The sequence below is a fragment of the Argentina silus genome, assembly GCF_951799395.1.
Source record: "Argentina silus genome assembly, chromosome: X".
NCBI lineage: Eukaryota > Metazoa > Chordata > Actinopteri > Argentiniformes > Argentinidae > Argentina > Argentina silus.
In genome coordinates this window covers 47,998,087-48,015,877 of record NC_139653.1, presented here as the reverse complement: position 1 = coordinate 48,015,877, position 17,791 = coordinate 47,998,087, and the positions used below count along the sequence as shown (strand labels likewise).

The 17,791-nt window shown below is 45.5% G+C and overlaps 1 protein-coding gene across 1 annotated transcript; it reads left to right on the top strand.

Annotated features, from left to right (window-relative positions):
* Positions 1–1,409: 1,409 nt before the first annotated feature.
* lhx4 (LIM homeobox 4) lies at positions 1,410–14,212 on the top strand (the record flags this gene model as incomplete). The annotated part of the gene is made up of 6 exons (XM_083695235.1): positions 1,410–1,491; positions 7,200–7,371; positions 10,278–10,480; positions 12,214–12,368; positions 12,692–12,863; positions 13,839–14,212. The coding sequence occupies exons 1-6, from the start codon at positions 1,413–1,415 to the stop codon at positions 14,210–14,212; spliced, it is 1,155 nt and encodes a 384-aa protein (XP_083551361.1). The 5' UTR covers positions 1,410–1,412.
* Positions 14,213–17,791: the final 3,579 nt, after the last annotated feature.

Below are 17,791 nucleotides of genomic sequence, written 5' to 3'. Positions count from 1 at the left end.
AGATGCAATTGCTATCCCAATTATTCTACAGTAATTGAAAAAAACGTAAGACTGCGTTTTCAATCATTCGTTATTATCACCACAAATAGGAGCCTGCAGGGATTTTGTGCCAGGCATTCATATGTGGCCCGGGTGGTAGACTATTTCTTATATTAAAATATTCAAAGATTCAGATAGTCGTCTGGTTGCTTTTACAATTGGGTTAACTCGGTGAGTGGAATGGACGCATTGTTGATCTAAACCTGCGTGGGACGTGGACCAGGGAACCACACGGTGCATTTCATTGCATGCTTGAAGAAAATTGGAAGCGAAGATTGAGTTCATCTAGCTTGAACTACGAACTCTCCGGAGGGAATATCTTATCCGGGAGCAGTCTCTCAGACGCAGGATTGAAATCAACAGTGTCAGGGGGCCTGTGCGCGGACTCCTAATACCTGTCACGGCGTTCTGACAGCCGCTCTTCCTCGCGAGCACCGTGTAGACCTATACTCACACAACAGATACACAGTGATTTAGTCCAAGCAGTTCCAATTCTGATTCATACGGTGTTGTTTTACACATTTTCCCGATGGAATGCCACCAGATTCACTGACTCCTGCCCTAATCAATAGCCTCCTCTCCCCTAAGATTTGGGGCAGAGAGTTAAGAGATAATTATTGAATAAATCGAAGACAATATGGGCCCTGTGAGGAAATGAATTCATATCATCGTGAAATCGGAGTGTATTAGAACTCAGGTGTAGTTTCTAACGTAGGCCTTTCCAGTCTCAGCCTTTGGATATGTGGCCCATTGGCTCAATAGCCTATCCCCCCTCTGAGTAATTTGACATTTCAACAAATAGGCCTACATCGTCTTTCAAGACAAATCTTCATATTCAGCTGACCAACGTGTTTTCTCTTCACATGCTAGCCTATAGGGACAGAGACAATGCCAGGAGTCAAAGAGGGCCCGTATTTATGCCCGCGCTCCACGCAAGATCCCGCCTCTCCGGTGGTATTCTTGCTCGTCGCCACTTGCTCCTCCTCCTCTTTGACTGCTCACCTGCGCTCGAGAGGAAGAATTCTTCCGCCCATCCGTGGCCTGTCCGCGTCTCCCATTGGCCCCCGGGCGGGGCCTCTGCCGCGCTGACGTCACGGCTTACCCCTGCAGTGTGAATGAATCAAGCAGCTTGTATGATCCACAGTAAAAGAGCACGGCGAAATCCCGCACGAACGCACTTCACGGACAATATTCCAGGATAAAAAAATTACAAAAACCGGGACTTCAACGGGACAACTAAAAACTACAGAGGGGGGCCCCCGTTCTCTGTTTTTATTTGCAATACCTACCGTTTTCTCATCAAATAGACGGGAGCGTCCGGCCACCGTGAACAGGGTGTATATGTGTGTGTTTATTCCCCGTTCTGGATCACAATGATGCAAAGTGCGGCTGTTCTACCAACAGAGAGTCCTGTGAAGGGTCTTCCGGAGATACTCGGGGTGCCGATGCAACGTAAGGCTTTCTCCTTCCTTTTCTATTGATTACTTCATAAGGGAATTGGCAGGCGGGCTGTGGAATGCTGCAGGACTGCTGTAGAGGGAATTATGTAGCGTTTCACTAAACCGGGACGGCGAACGGAGGCAGTAAAGATATGTATACCGGCAGCGGCTCGTCTGTGGGACAAGTGTGCGGGTCTAGCCCATTTGTTGCTAATCATTTTTATCTGTGATGATGTGAAATTTAGTGGACTGCTACATGTTCTTTTTTAGCCTAGCGCATGCATCACATCTATGTGCATTTGCCTATTAGTGATATAAGACACACAGTTGCCCTCATAAGAACACATGCACGTAGTTTGAGTTTGTTTATTTATTTTGTCAGCACAATAATAATTAATGATATTGCAACAGGCGGCCCAGTATTCTCAGCCCCGAACTTTTCGGTTCTTTCTGGCACCTTCCCTGAAGCTCCAGATCCAGACGAGAGGGTTCAGCTAAGCAACGAGACATCAGACAGCTGTTTATTTGCAAACGAGTCTGACCATGGCCAAGAGATCAGCCGCTGTCATCACCTAGCTCTCCGTACCCCACACGTTTGACTGACAGTTATTACTGGGTCACATCTTAATTACCTCGGTTTAGCTATGCGTAGATTTTAATGATAGCTGTATTCATCGAATAATTATGTCTAATTATTTTTGGTCTCACAGGCTATATATAGCCTGTATGACAACAAAGCACACTTCAGGACAGGTGGTTTTGGCGTGATTTCAGTTAAACATGGACACCGTCGAAAAGCCTATTTAACGATGTGTATTCGGTTTTTACCTCTAACAGCATCAAAGGGAAGAATTACCTATTATCTTGGCATCTGCTCTGTATCGCCCCATGTTAATCTGCACTGGCCCTTTATAATCTGATCGTGCGATCAAGATGGAAGTGGAATTGGATAAATTCCTGACCTAATTATTCATACGCCAGCTACTGAAATGTAGCCTACAGATGGGCATCGGCTATTAGGCTACCTCTCTGAAAGGGAGATTTTAATCCACTATTATTAAATATAAAACCAGACCTATAATACACACGTCACAGATCCATGCTTCTGCGATATAGTTTTAGAAAAGGATGATATTTTGGGGGATTTTCTTCTTTAATATTTCCTATATTTCAAAACGATCATTGTGTTCTGTCCTTAGAGGCCATGAATTCAATTAAGAGCCCTTTCAAATGAAGACAACCTTTTTATAGCTATTTTTCTCTTGAATTTTCCAAATACGAACACCATGTATTTATCAATACCTCATTGCTTTAATATTTTAAATAATTTGCTAAACACTGGGATTATTTCACAAAGTGAATATAATTAAATATAATATAATATAACACAATTTATTTTGCCTACAGAGAAAAAAAACCATCCTATATGTCTGCGGCCGTATGCTCTTTAATTTTCTAGATCGAGAGAGATTAAAAGATTGGGTAAAGATCCTGCTACTCAACCCCCCTTGGTGCTGTACTTAATACCGGATTAATTTAAGAATAAAAGCTATTCAGTGTTATGTATCTAAACATTATCATCTCGACTGATATGGCTATTACCATGTTCTTACGAATTAAGGCAATTATTCTAAAACCGAGATATTTAACCTCCTAAACGTTATCTCCTTAATATGGTTTAAATATGTAGTGCTGGTTTAGATCCTTGTTTGTAAAGTCATACGACAGTTCATCGTCTTGGCCATAGTCTTACAAGCCACCAGTTCATTCATCAAAGCGGGGGCTATGAAAGTGCAGAAGAAACTTCACTCAGGTTCCAGTGTGATCAAGTAAAACTCCTTTATTCAATCTTATTGCAATAGGGAGAGACTAATCGATCAACGCAGAGAAACCTTCTGCAGAATGATATGATTCTCTCTGCCGGTCCCCACTCCGATAGAAATGTGAATAGCAAGACACAATAAAATTATCTCATGTAATAGAGATAAGAATGCAGCTGTTCCAAGGACGGCCTCATGAGTTGCAGTCTCACCACATTCCACTGGTCACTTTCGCTCAGACAAGAAACAAGGCCCTGTTGTTTTCAGCTAGTTAGATCATTTCAGTGAACAAGGTATTACATTTATGGCATTTAGCAGTCGCCTTTATCCAAAGCGACTTACCACAAATACATTTGTTTAAGTAAGTGAATCATCTATCTATCATAAGATAAAGTAATCAATGCTCGGACCAGCGGCCATGGGCAGTCACAACGCTAGAAGAAGGAAAATTTACTTTTTTATACACTTGTGAGGTAAGTAATTGTGAGGTAGTACATAATGATTAATAATAGCGGCATTAACACGGGAATAAAATACAAGTGATTAGACACAAACAATAAGAAGTGATTATTTCTTTCATTTACTTCCACAGAAGCAATGCTATTTTCACCGTCGATCAGGGATAACGCCAAATGAACTGGGGCAGATTGAAAGCTTCAGTCTAGTGTAGTGTACAGTGTGAGAGAAAACTGCGTGTTTGCCTCCGTGAATCGAAAGGCAGCTACAGAAGCCGGTAAGGGTGCTGGCTCTTACCCCCGTTATCTGAAACGATGGATAGGCCTTACAGGGACGGCATGGACGGAGTATCATATTAGCTATGATTTGAGGAGGCCTCTTGAGCTTATCTACAAGAGGGTCTAAGTGGTATAATAGTGAGATTTATAAGCCGAGAGAGCGAGAAAGAGAGAGAGAGAGAGAGAGAGAGGAGGGGGGAATGAGCTATTAGATATGGCGCGTGAATACTGCCAAGATTGGCCAGTCATGCTCAGGCCCTCGCGCTGCTTTCCTTTCAGCACCTCTCTCGTCACGAACTCTCACGAGCTTAAAATCAGTAGAAATATCTCCAGGGTTTGTAGTGCAAAGGGTATTGTTGGCCTATACATCTTTTTTAAACCCTGTGATGCACTTTGTAACATAACATGCAGACCTATGGAAAGATATCATGAATGTTATTTGAAATCTTGACTTGTATTTAGTAGGACACTGCCTATATCGTGGAAATGTGATGAGCAAATGCACTACATTTATTCTAGAAATCTTAATATTATGTCGTAAATATTAATAGAATTCTAATCAAAGTGAGCCTCTTGTGTTTTTCGTTATGTGAATAACGTTGTGTCTAGCCGCTCTCAAGGCCATGACGGTTGTTTGCTGTGAACGTTTTGCCGCGACCTCCACCGCGCGCACACCTAAACAGCTTGGTATACATGTGATTAGATTACTGATAAGACTCCACGAGATAGCTCACTCACGCGCTCCTCATTCAAAAACAACTAGGGCCTTGAAACTTTTTTTTTTGTGTCTGCGTCTGTGTGTGAATTGTGAATTATGTTTTGTCTAAACATTCTGTTCTATATCATATTCCCTCATGACACAAACCCAAGCCGCGGGTCAAGCACTGTGGATGTATTAACCGTACTGGCACCATCCACTGGCCATTGATCGTTGGCTACATGCTAAGAGGGATAACCTTTGTTTAGCCTCGTGTTGCTTTTCCATGAGCTCGAGGAGTCGGTTTCAATTTCGATCTCCTGTTGTCCTCGCCCGTTCTAGAACGGTATTGATAGGCTGTTTAGTGTTTACAATGAGATGTCTCTCCTCACCTGACCACTGTCCCCTTGGTAAATATGTCCAAACCACTACAGGGACGGAGATTGGGGGATAAGGCGAGCCTACTACTGTGTGGCTTCAGTGTCAATGTCATAATAATTTTTGTATATTTTTTATTTAATAAAAAATCCCTCAAAACAAATGTGAAATGACGATCCAATGTATTAACATTCCATTCTAGTAATTATAGACTACTACAATACTATTGATAAATAATAATTCTAACTAATATTATGATTAGAAGTAGTAGTCTTATTAATAATGCTAATAATGCTAATAATGCTATTATTATTATTATTATTATTATTATTATTATTATTATTATATTTTCAAATATAATATAAAAGTTAAAAATATAGTCCCATCTAAAATAATGGGAATAAAGACCAGTTTTTGCATTTTACAGTATCCTTTTTGTTTTTTAACCTTTTTCACCAGGTAAAACCTATTGAGGTTAGCAACCTCTTTTGAGAAGGCGACCTGACAAAGCAGGGAGTTACAGCGTGTATATGCAATGTTACAAAGATACAAACACACGTAAAGTGGTCCTCTGTGGCTCAGTTGGTAGAGCATGGCGCTAACATCGCTTAGGTTGTGGGTTCGTTTCCCGCTGGGACCATATATACTGAAAAATGTATGCAGTCACTGCAATGTAAGTCGCTTTGGATAAAAGCGTCAGCTAAATGGCATATATTATATTATAAAATACAAGTGTTATCAATGCATTTGATAATAGGCTACGGGTCACCAATGGTGGTTGTGAAGATGATTCTTCCCATTACTATCACTGTGACCACTTATTGTTTAATTAAATGCATAAAATTTTGCTCGGTTTCCGAGTATTGAATTCCTAGAATTCCAACATCTTGGTTATCCAAGCTAGCCACGCCCAGTATCTAAAATAAATACAAAATATTATGACACTTGAAAAAAAAGCCAATATTACCGTAATGTCGTAATAACGTAAAGCTAAATTTAAGAATAGGCTAGATCGGGCGTCCATAGACTGCTCTCCAACGACGTGACACAATGTGAACATCGAGGCTAAACTCCATGACGACTATATTTGTCTGCATCGATTAATAAAATCATATGGAATTAAATGACACATCTTGTTTAACGGGACACATGCTGCTCCAATGTCTCTGTAAAACTGATAAATATCATCTTATTATTTGAAGACCCAGTGGGACTGATACGCAAAGGTATACAATGCAAGGTTAATCTCGCTCTTGATAATCTCATGTGAAAGGTGTTTTAGGTGTACCCACTCATAGCCTATTCAATGAACCATATGCTCATTTGACCATCCTGTCCAGCGTCTCCAGGATAGTGTTGTAACCTGGCTGTTCCCTCTCTCTGTATCCCTCCCTCTCCCCCCCCCAGAGACCCCTCAGCGTACGGGCTATAGTATTAACCTGGCTGTCTCTCTGTCCTCTGTCTTATCTCTATTTTCTTTCTGCCTTCTCTCTCTCTCTCTCTCTCTCTCTCTCTCTCTCTCTCTCTCCCCCCTCTCTCTCTCTCCCTCCCTCCAGAGATCCCTCAGTGTGCAGGCTGTAGTATTAACCTGGCTTTTCCCCCCCCCTCTCTCTCTCTCTCTCTCCCTCCCTCCCTCTCTCCCTCCCCCCAGAGATCCCCCAGTGTGTGGGCTGTAGTATTAACCTGACTTTTCTCCTCCCCTCTCTCCCCCCCCCTCTCTCTCCCTCCCTCCAGAGATCCCCCAGTGTGCGGGCTGTAGTATTAACCTGGCTTTTCTCCCCCCCCTTTCTCTCTCTCTCTCTCTCTCTCTCCCTCCCTCCCCCTCTCTCTCCCTCCCTCCAGAGATCCCCCAGTGTGCGGGCTGTAGTATTAACCTGGCTTTTCTCCCCCTCTCTCTCTCTCTCTCTCTCCCTCCCTCCAGAGATCCCCCAGTGTGCGGGCTGTAGTATTAACCTGGCTTTTCTCCCCCCCCCCCCCCCCTCTCTCTCTCTCTCTCTCCCTCCCTCCAGAGATCCCCCAGTGTGCGGGCTGTAGTATTAACTTGGCTTTTCTCCCCCTCTCTCTCCCCCCATCTCTCTCTCCCTCCCTCCAGAGATCCCTCAGTGTGCGGGCTGTAGTCAACACATCGTGGACAAGTTCATCCTGAAGGTGCTGGACCGCCACTGGCATTCCAAGTGCCTGAAGTGTGCCGACTGTCAAGCGCTGCTGGCGGAGAAGTGTTTCTCGCGGGCGGGGAATGTATACTGTAAAGAAGACTTCTTCAAGTGAGTTTAAACTGTCGTTTAAACTGCCGTTTGTTCTATGTGTCGCGTGTGTTTGATATATATATATATGCGTTAGGCCTACTCGTGAAGCCTAGTTTTGGAAAACCGTGGTGAGTTATGGATTGGACATGACTGGATTATGGATACGCAAGGAATATGGTAGGTTACTAACTGACAATATTCAGGCGAGTCACTTATAGGATGGGTCCGCCTGCGGGTACTTATGCGGCCTTGGGTGTGATCTGCTTTGGCCTCTGACGCTAACAGGTTGCATCTTGTTCGTCTGAAAAACCGTTAGAAACTATTCCAAACCACTGTTTAGTGTATCACTGCACAGCTGTACTGTTGCCATTGTTTGTTCTGTTTATAGCAGCATGCGTCCAGACCAGGGGAGGCTGGTGGAGGTAGAAATAAGAGGACGGGCTCATTATAATGAATGGAATGGTATTCCGTTCCATGCATTACAATGAGCCACGTCCTCCGATTTCTACCTCCACCAGCCTCCCCTGGTCCAGACTGAGTGACAGGACTGATCAAGCAAAACATCCTAGAACATCCTAGATACATGCCATTTAGCTGACGCTTTTATCCAAAGTGAGTGCATATATTTCAGTATATATATGGTCCCAGCAGGAATCAAACCCACAACCTAAGCGTTGTTAGCGCCACGCTCTACCAACTGAGCCACAGAGGACCACGTCCTACACCTACTGTCATTGTGTGGATGTTGAAGAGTGATGTTGGATGACAATAACAATCAAACATTCAAATCCAAACAGACTCGTATCTACAACTGTAATCAATCACTACCACACCGTCCTTTTCAGCCACACGCACAAAAGAGCAACTTCAAATCTCTTTCTCTCAACCTTTTTTGCTTCCCCTCCGTTTTTTTTTTTTACGATTGAATTTCTGAGGCATTAAAGAAGAAAATTAAGTTTGACTTTTATCCAAAACAGGATCAGTACTGGCTTTTACTAAATCATGTTTGAGAGAGAGAGGGAGAGAGAGGGTTTAATGTCAGGAGCTTGAATGAGCCTCTGAAAAGCTGGCGAGTCACAGAGTGGAGGCTAACTGTATTAGACCGGTCCGGCAGGCCCAGGGGACCACAGAGGGGAGGGTTTAAATGCTGCAGCGCTGCACTGTATTGATGCACTGGGGACCGGAGAGAGCAGCGCACCAGGGGGAAGCTGCATGGAGACACATTCAGATTCCTGAAATCTTTTTTGTCCCATTGCTGTGAAACTTGGATCCACACATTATAAAAAGAACAGACCGTACATAGTACATACACAGGGAAAATAGACAATTAAAAGGTGCCTGGGTGGAAAGAGGAATTAGCAAGTCAGTTCAACTTGGAGTTAGCTGAACACAGCGATGGTCTGAGTGATGGGCCTGGAGCTGGGGCTGGTTTTGGTTTTTGGTTAGAGTTAGGGTTAGGGGTTGGGTTTGGACACTGAGGAAGGGAGCTGGGGTGGGCTGGGCTGGGCTGGGCTGGGCTGGGCTGGGCTGGGCTGAGCTGAGCTGGGCTGGGCTGGGCTGGGCTGGGCTGGGCTGGGCTGAGCTGAGCTGAGCTGAGCTGGAAATGAGGCTTGGAATCAGAGTAGCGTTGTATTTCCCAGCAGTAGTGATATAGACGCGTCACCTTGCTCCCCAGGCAGGAAGTGTTTATGTTAATGTAGAGGCGGCGTGATTTACACTTCCTCCTGAGACTGCTTTATAGGTTCTCTACAACGTGTTTACTGTGAAGAGCTCTCTCCCTCCTCCCTCCACCCTCATCTCCCCCCTCCTCTCTCTCTCTCACTCTCTCTCTCTCCCCTCCTCTCTCTCTCTTTCTTTCCCCCCGCCCCCCCCCCCTCCCCCTCCCCCCCATTGATTCAAGCCATTTGTCAACCATGGGACAAGCCCACCAGGGAGGGAATTGTGTTGTTTCTCCCCTCTACAACTAATACAACTCCATTATTAGAAGCTGTGGTAGAGGGGGTGGACAGAGTCTTACATAGAGACCAGGGGAGGCAGGTGGAGGTAGAAATCGGAGGACAGGCTCATTGTAATGCATGTGTGTTTGATACCATTCCTCATTCTATTCCATGCATTACAAAGGAGCCCGTCCTCCGATTTCTACCTCCACCAGCCTCCCCTGATATAGAAACTTTATAGCTATCCACATGAGACGCATCACCTGGTTCTGCCCTGCCATGATCATCATTATCATCATCATCATCATCCTCATCATCCTCATCTTTATAACCATGATCATCATCATCCTCATCATCCTCATCCGTATAACCATGATCATCATCATCATCATCATCCTCATCCTTATAACCATGATCATCATCATCATCATGGTCCTCATTATCCTCATCCTTATAACCATAATCATCATCATCCTCATCATCCTTGTAACCATCATCATCATCATCCTCATCCTCATCCTTATAACCATAATCATCATCAACATCATCACCATTATCTTCACCACCATCATCCTCATCACCATCATCATCATCCTCATCACCATTATCTTCATCACCATCACCATCATCCTCATCACCGTCATCATCATCCTCATCACCATCATCCTCATCACCATCACCATCACCATTATCTTCACCACCGTCACCATCATCATCCTCCTCATCACCATCATCTTCACCACCATCACCATCATCCTCATCCTCATCATCTTCACCACCATCACCATCATCCTCATCCTCATCATCTTCACCACCATCACCATCAGCATTATCCTCATCATCATCATCCTCCTTTCAACTGGGTAGACCCCCAGCTAGAGATGGACCTCTGCAGGGTGTGTATCTGAATGTCTCTGACGGCAGGTGTGTGTTTTCTCTCTCTCTCTCTGTCTCTCTCTCTCTCTGTCTCTCTCTCTCTCTCCCCAGGCGTTACGGGACCAAGTGTGCCTCGTGCCAACAGGGTATTCCTCCCACACAGGTGGTGCGGAAGGCGCAGGACTTTGTGTACCACCTGCACTGCTTCTCCTGCGTCATGTGCAGCCGGCAGCTGGCCACGGGGGACGAGTTCTACCTCATGGAGGACGGCAGGCTGGTGTGTAAGGACGACTATGAGACGGCCAAGCAGAATGGTAGGTGGCACCTCTCTCTCTTCTGTCTTTACCTGTCTTCTGTCTTTCCCTGTCTTCTGTCTTTACCTGTCTTCTCTCTGGATTTCTCTCTATTCTGTCTTCACCTGTCTTCTCTCTGTCTTTCTCTCTCTCTTCTGTCTTTCCCTGTCTTCTCTCTGGATTTCTCTCTATTCTGTCTTCACCTGTCTTCTCTCTGTCTTTCTCTCTCTCTTCTGTCTTTCCCTGTCTTCTCTCTGGATTTCTCTCTATTCTGTCTTCACCTGTCTTCTCTCTGTCTTTCTCTCTCTCTTCTGTCTTTACCTGTCTTCTCTCTGTCTTTCTCTCTCTTCTGTCTTCACCTGTCTTCTCTCTGTCTTTCTCTCTCTTCTGTCTTCACCTGTCTTCTCTCTGTCTTTACCTGTCTTCTGTCTTTACCTGTCTTCTGTCTTTACCTGTCTTCTCTCTGTCTTTCTCCCTCTTCTGACTTTACCTGTCTTCTCTCTGTCTTTCTCCCTCTTCTGTCTTTATCTGTCTTCTCTCTGGCTTTCTCTCTCTTCTCCCTTTTCAGTCTTTTCTCTGTCCTCCTCTCTTCTCCATTTTTCAGTCTTTTTCTCTGTCCTATTCTCTTTTCTCTCTTTCTCTGTCTTCTCTCTCTCTTTCTCTCTCAGTCTTCTCATTCTCTTTCTGTCTTCTCTCTCTCCGTGCCTTCCCCTCTGTCCACTGTTTTGTCCACAAGGTTTCAGATCTCTATGTTCTCCTCTGACTAAAGCTAAGCATGCCTGTGCCGTGGTTGTCTGCTGTTAGCGGTGTCCACTAGGGGCGCTGTGCAGGAGCTAGCAGCCCATTGAAAATCACAGGAAGGTGTCATTATTATAACTCCTTTGTTAGCAAATAACACTGAGGCATGGAGAGATGGCTGGAGACTGGGGGACAGTGAAGAGACAGAAGCCTTCCTTGCTTTCTCCATCCTCCACTCACGTCCTACTGGAAACGCATTGGAGGAGAAGATCTAGGTTCCTCCCCTTGCGTCGGGTTATCCTCTAATGCTTTTTGAGGGTGAACTGAGTGAAGGAGAGGACACAAGGATTCATGTTCCTAACAACTGAGAAAATGATCAATCATAAAACCAGAGGATAGGGTCTCAGTGTCCTGGGTATTAAATCTCCTCTCCGTGACCCTGTATAGACCAGAGTGTAGACCAGAGTCAGAGCTTTGACTGGGTGTTTATGGAGGTATCGATGCCCTGCTGGTTGATTAGGTTAAGTGATGTGATGCTCTTTAATGGTGGGTCCCCAATGACTGCATACCCCTGGAATGGGTATAGATGTACCGGCGTCAGTGGAGGCTGGTGGAGGTAGAAATCGGAGGATGGGCTCATTGTAATACATGGAATGGAATGAGGAATGGTATCATGTTTGATTTTCCACTAGCCTCCCCTGACCGGCATATACGGCCACTCAGTCCTTCTTCCTTCAGTGCTATACTATGGAAGCTCTTCACCATTAGTTGGTACTTAGATACACGTAAAACCTGAGATTCATAAAACCTTTTCATGAATATACGCCATTTAGCTGACGCTCTTATCCAAAGCGACTTACACTGCAGGGAGCGCATACGTTTCAGTATATATGGTCCCAGCAGGAATCAAACCCACAACTTAAGCATTGTTAGCGCCATGCTCTACCAACTGAGCCACAGAGGACCACTGTGAGATCCCCAAGAACTAATCTGGAATCTTTGCGTGTCTTTTCCAGATGATTCCGAAGCAGGTGCCAAGCGGCCACGGACGACCATCACAGCCAAACAGCTGGAGACCCTCAAACAAGCCTACAAGAACTCCCCCAAGCCGGCACGACACGTCCGCGAGCAGCTCTCCTCAGAGACTGGCCTCGACATGAGAGTAGTGCAGGTCCGTCTCATCCCAGCGTCCCCACTGCCACACAGACCTGAACATTGGTTCTGCTCTGGCTAGTCCAATAACATTCGAGTAATTGTAGCTGTGGACACAAACAAACACGATAAAAAACAAAAACGATAAGATTGACACCTTTCAGTAATACAGTAATGCTTGCTGATATAACTCAGGGTCTTTTAACACTGTAATGCAGTTACTAAACGGCCATGCAGCAACATGTTAATTACAGTGTTACCACACAGGTATTAGGGGCACCATAATGCACGGTAACCTCCTCCTGTTTGTACTGACGGACCTCTCTCTACCCGTTACGACAGGTTTGGTTCCAGAACCGCCGTGCGAAGGAGAAGCGCCTGAAGAAGGACGCCGGGCGCCACCGATGGGGGCAGTTCTACAAGAGCGCCAAACGCAACCGGGGGAACAACAAGGTGGAGAAGGAGAGCTCAGCAGACGATGCGGGATTGAGTGACAGCGAGCTCAGCTTCAGAGGTCAGTATGGCTCTTACAACCAAGCTCTAGACCCAAAATGGCTCCCATACACCAAACCCCTAGACCCAAAATGAATCCTATAGACCCAGAACTGGCTCCTACACCCAACCCCTAGACCCAAAATGGCTCCTACACCCAACCCCTAGACCCAAAAAGGCTCCCATACACCCAACCACTAGACCCACAATGGCTCCCATTCGCCCAACTCCTAGACCCAAAATGGCTCCTATTACACCCAACCCCTAGACCCACAATGGCTCCCATTCGCCCAACCCCTAGACCCACAATGGCTCCTATACACTTAACGGCTGCCTCTCCCTACTCTATCCTCAGCAACTGTAACACACCTTCCCCTGTGTCTGCTCCTTGTTCTCCAACATGGAGCTCATAACATGAAAGCAGGTGCAGATGACATTTTAGACATCCCCTGTGTTTTTAGTTATTTAATGTTTGTGAGCCGGTTTTGGGGACTCATAAAAGTCTCAAGCCACTTTTAAAAGGAGGCCATTTTTACGAGAAATGAAAACAGCGAGGCAGAAACTCTATAAAGTAGCTGAAGCTTTTAGTCAATTAGAGGGAAAGTGCTCTGGGGCATTGTTGTTATTGAAACAGCACTGGAGGGTCTCAGACTCATATTTAGTATTGCACACACGCACACACGCATACACGCACACACACACACACACACACACACACACGCACACACACACAGGGCTGCTTTGTTGAGCTGAAGGTAAATCACATGTTTGAGGGTCTCTCAGTGAACACAGGGGAGCACTTCATGTTCTTCACACACCTGAGCCATTTACCAAGATGAAATCCACATTACGTTGCCTCAATAAATGTCGTTTCATAAATTCTATTCTAAAGATAACAGCTGTGTAATGTTGACGTAGTCAACAGCACCATCGATGTGTTAAATTAAAACACCCCCCCCCGTGCGCCTCAGTAATGGTATCTCCCTCCTCCCCGCAGATGACCAGATCCTGTCAGACCTGGGCCATACCAACGGGCTCTACGGGAGTGTGGGCGATGTGGCCAACGGAGGCTTCTCTCTGGACGCTGCTGGACAGCCCTATCACGACATGAGGGCGGGCAGTCCCTACGGCCTCCCCCAGTCACCGTCCTCCATCGCCTCGCTGCCTGGCCACACCCCCCTCCTCAACACGCTGGGCTTCACCATGGACAGCATCATGGCCCAGGGGGGTCAGGGGGGCGTGGGCCATGCGCTCAGGGCCATGGCAGGAGGGCCGACCTCTGACCTTTCTACAGGAAGCAGCACGGGATACCCGGACTTCCCCACTAGCCCCGCCTCATGGCTGGACGAGATGGACCACTCACAGTTCTGAGTTCCCGCCCGGGGGGGAAGGGGGGGAGGAGCCATGTGATTGACATTGACGGGGCGAATCAACAGACAGAGACGCTGCAGGCTTTTTACGTTTCTATCACCCTGAGAGTGGTATCTGTTGTTTCCTGATATGGGGCGAGGAAGAGGAGGAGAGCTTCCTCTTCCCTTCAGCCACCCCTGAGCATCAGAAGAGGAGACAGGTGTACTCTCTCTACAGAATGGCAGGATTAAACACTACTGAATGTTGAACCTTAAACTGTATTATACCTTTTTGTTATTGATTGATTATTATTTTTTTTTTCATTCTTTACACAAAAAAATAACAACTGGATTTGAAGTCCTCCAGCATGAGTTTGTGATTTGGGGATGATATGGGTTGTCTCGGAAACCCCACTGTGACGGGGAACTAATCACGCATCAGCAACATTAGAAACCAGGAAGTAGCTGGGAGACAGTTACTGCATGCAGGAGGATCACCGGTCATATCAGCCTTTTCATTGGCTATGCACTTTACACTCCTCCTCTTTTGTACACAGACAGCCAATCACAGAAGAGAGATGTATGCACAAGGCTAACCACAGTGTTTCAGTCGTGGAGACACGTATAACCAGCTGCACAAATGAGACATTCCTGTGGTAAACGGGAAAGGTAGACTCTTGGATATGACGTCAATGGGAAAAGACTGGGGCAATGCTACCAGAGATTGAGGAGACGGTCAACTCTGGCACACATATTGCAACGGTGTGCATGACTTCTAACGAGTGCCTAACGTTGTTCACATCTTTACTTACTCCAAATATCTTTGGTAAAAGTTGCTGTGACTTCCTGGCATGACATCATGTCCCAGAGTCTACCTTCAATGCAACGGTGAAGCTAACAACTCTAAGCTAGTAGGTGGTAGATACAGGTCTGGCTGTCTTTCTGGCTTGGGGTCAATTCAGTTTCAGTTCTGTCAATTCAGGGGATTCACGAATTGAGGAGTCCACACAGACATTTTCTATCCATGAATTGAATCGAGGAGCAACATTTTAGTGCCCTGGCATGGAAATGGAATCAAACTGAATTTCAATTCGTCCTCCTGAATTCATTGAATTGATTCTGAACTGTCCCCAACTCTATGTTTTGTAGGAGTCTTCTCTGTGTGAGTGAGCGAAGGGAAGTTGCTTGCTACAGACCTGTTTTCTTCTGTATTGTAGGTGCTTGACTTGTTTGTCTCCTCTGTGAAGGGTCTCACTGTGAGATGTGTTCATTTCTTCTGTCAGTATTGATTCTTCTGTTGTCCTGCCTGGTTAGACTGTCCTGCCTGGTTAGACTATCCTACTTGGTTAGACTGTCCTGCCTGGTTAGACTATCCTACTTGGTTAGACTGTCCTGCCTGGTTAAACTGTCCTGCCTGGTTAGACTCTCCTACCTGGTTAGACTCTCCTGCCTGGTTAAACTGTCAAACTGTCCTGCCTGGTTAGACTCTCCTGCCTGGTTAAACTGTCAAACTGTCCTGCCTGGTTAGACTGTCCCGCCTGGTTAGACTGTCCTGCCTGGTTAGACTGTCCCGCTTGGTTAGACTGTCCTGCCTGGTTAGACTCAGGTCTAGCAGTTGATACAAGGACAGGACGGGAGGGGAGAGAGAGGTGTGAGGGCAACCCAATAATAACAATGTAGAAGTTCACATATGAGATTATTTTTTAGGACACACAGACACTGCAGTGATTTTCTTACCCAACTAAAGAAACACAGAACATACATCTGGAACAATTCACACCCACCTACAGTTTGTGCATATCAGTGAGGATAAGACGTTAAGTGTTTTCAGAGTACTGTTAAAGAGTCATACTCAGTCATATACCTGGGAGAGGCTGGTGGAGGTAGAAATCGGAGGACCATGCATTACAATGAGCCCGTCGACCGATTTATACCTCCCTTGTCCTACACATACAGCCAGCCCAGAGGCTCAGTTCTCCCACTAGCTGTAGTCTCACTGTCCAATCACAGCCATATAACTGTCCTACCACAGCCCTATCACTGTCCAATCACAGCCCTATCACTGTCCTATCACAGCCCTATCACTGTCCAATCACAGCCCTATCACTGTCCAATCACAACTGTGTCACTGTCCTATCGCTGTCCAATCACAGCCCTATCACTGTCCTATCACTGTCCAATCACAACTGTGTCACTGTCCTATCGCTGTCCAATCACAGCCCTATCACTGTCCTATCACTGTCCAATCACAACCGTGTCACTGTCCTATCACTGTCCAATCACAACCGTGTCACTGCAGCATCACAGCCCTATCCTAGGCTCCATGCAGGAGGAGGATTATGAAACTTAATACTGAGTGCCACTCTAAAGCGCCTGATGCCCTAGTTGTCATGGTATCTAATGTGCTAGCACGTGTCTTACACAGTATCTTACGACCCCCCCACCCCTCCATCCCCTCCACCCCCACCACCCCTCACCATGACACAAAGATGGAGGGCACACAGACGAGATAGAGATGGAATGAAAACAGCATCAATTCCTGTAAAAAACAACAACAACAACAACAAAGAAAACATTAAAAATTCTCAACGTCTGTTTGTTTATAATTAATTAAATTTTCATTTCTATATGTCAATTGCCAAATCATGTCGTACCAGTTCAAAAAAGAGCATACACTATGCCAACCAGAGAGCAAAACTAATCGACACAAAAAGAGAGACACAAACACACATTAATATCTAACAAAAAAACACACCGATATACTTGTTTTTGTTCGATCTATGTTGCCTCTGAACTTCTGCGTCTTAATTGTTGTAAATTTTGTACAGTTTCAGAACGTGTTGACAGTCTTGTTCATGGGCGCTATTTACTAATATTGTTGCCATGTGTCTTTGAAAAATATTAGAACAGAGCACTGATTCTATTCATATATGCCTTCTGTGCAATGGGATGAAGTGTACAGTCAAATCTATATGAGGAAATAAAGCTGAAATGTCTTTGGTTTAACCTCGGGTGTGTATATTTCTCTTTGTTTCACTGTGTCATGAAGCAGTTGCATTTATCCTCCATCAATATTGCCCACTTTAGCATAAATACATTTACATTGACATGCTAAAACTCAACTCAGCTACTTCACCGTAACACAGTCCAGGGGAGGCTGGTGGAGGTGGACATGGGAGGACGGGCTCATTGTGATGCATGGAACGGAATAAAGAATTGTATCAAACTCCATTCCTCATTCCATTCCATGCATTACAATGAGCCCGTCCTCTGATGTCCACCTCCACCAGCCTCCCCTGACACAGTCCCAGATGACTGTATATAATTCTGCTCCACCCCTAACCATCCCACTAGCCTATATACTGTTAATCATCTATAGACTGTTAATCATCACACATTCAATAGAGGACATTCAGTCTGTCAATCAAACAGACAAACAGACGGACGGACGGACGTTACCAGTGATGGATGCTGGTGTCCTAGTCTCTGTTCTCCCTGGGTTAGTAGTGTATGTTTGTCCCCTCCACCCAGCCCTGAGAGACAGAGAGAGAGAGAGAGAGAGACAGAGAGAGAGACAGAGAGAGAGAGAGACAGAGACAGA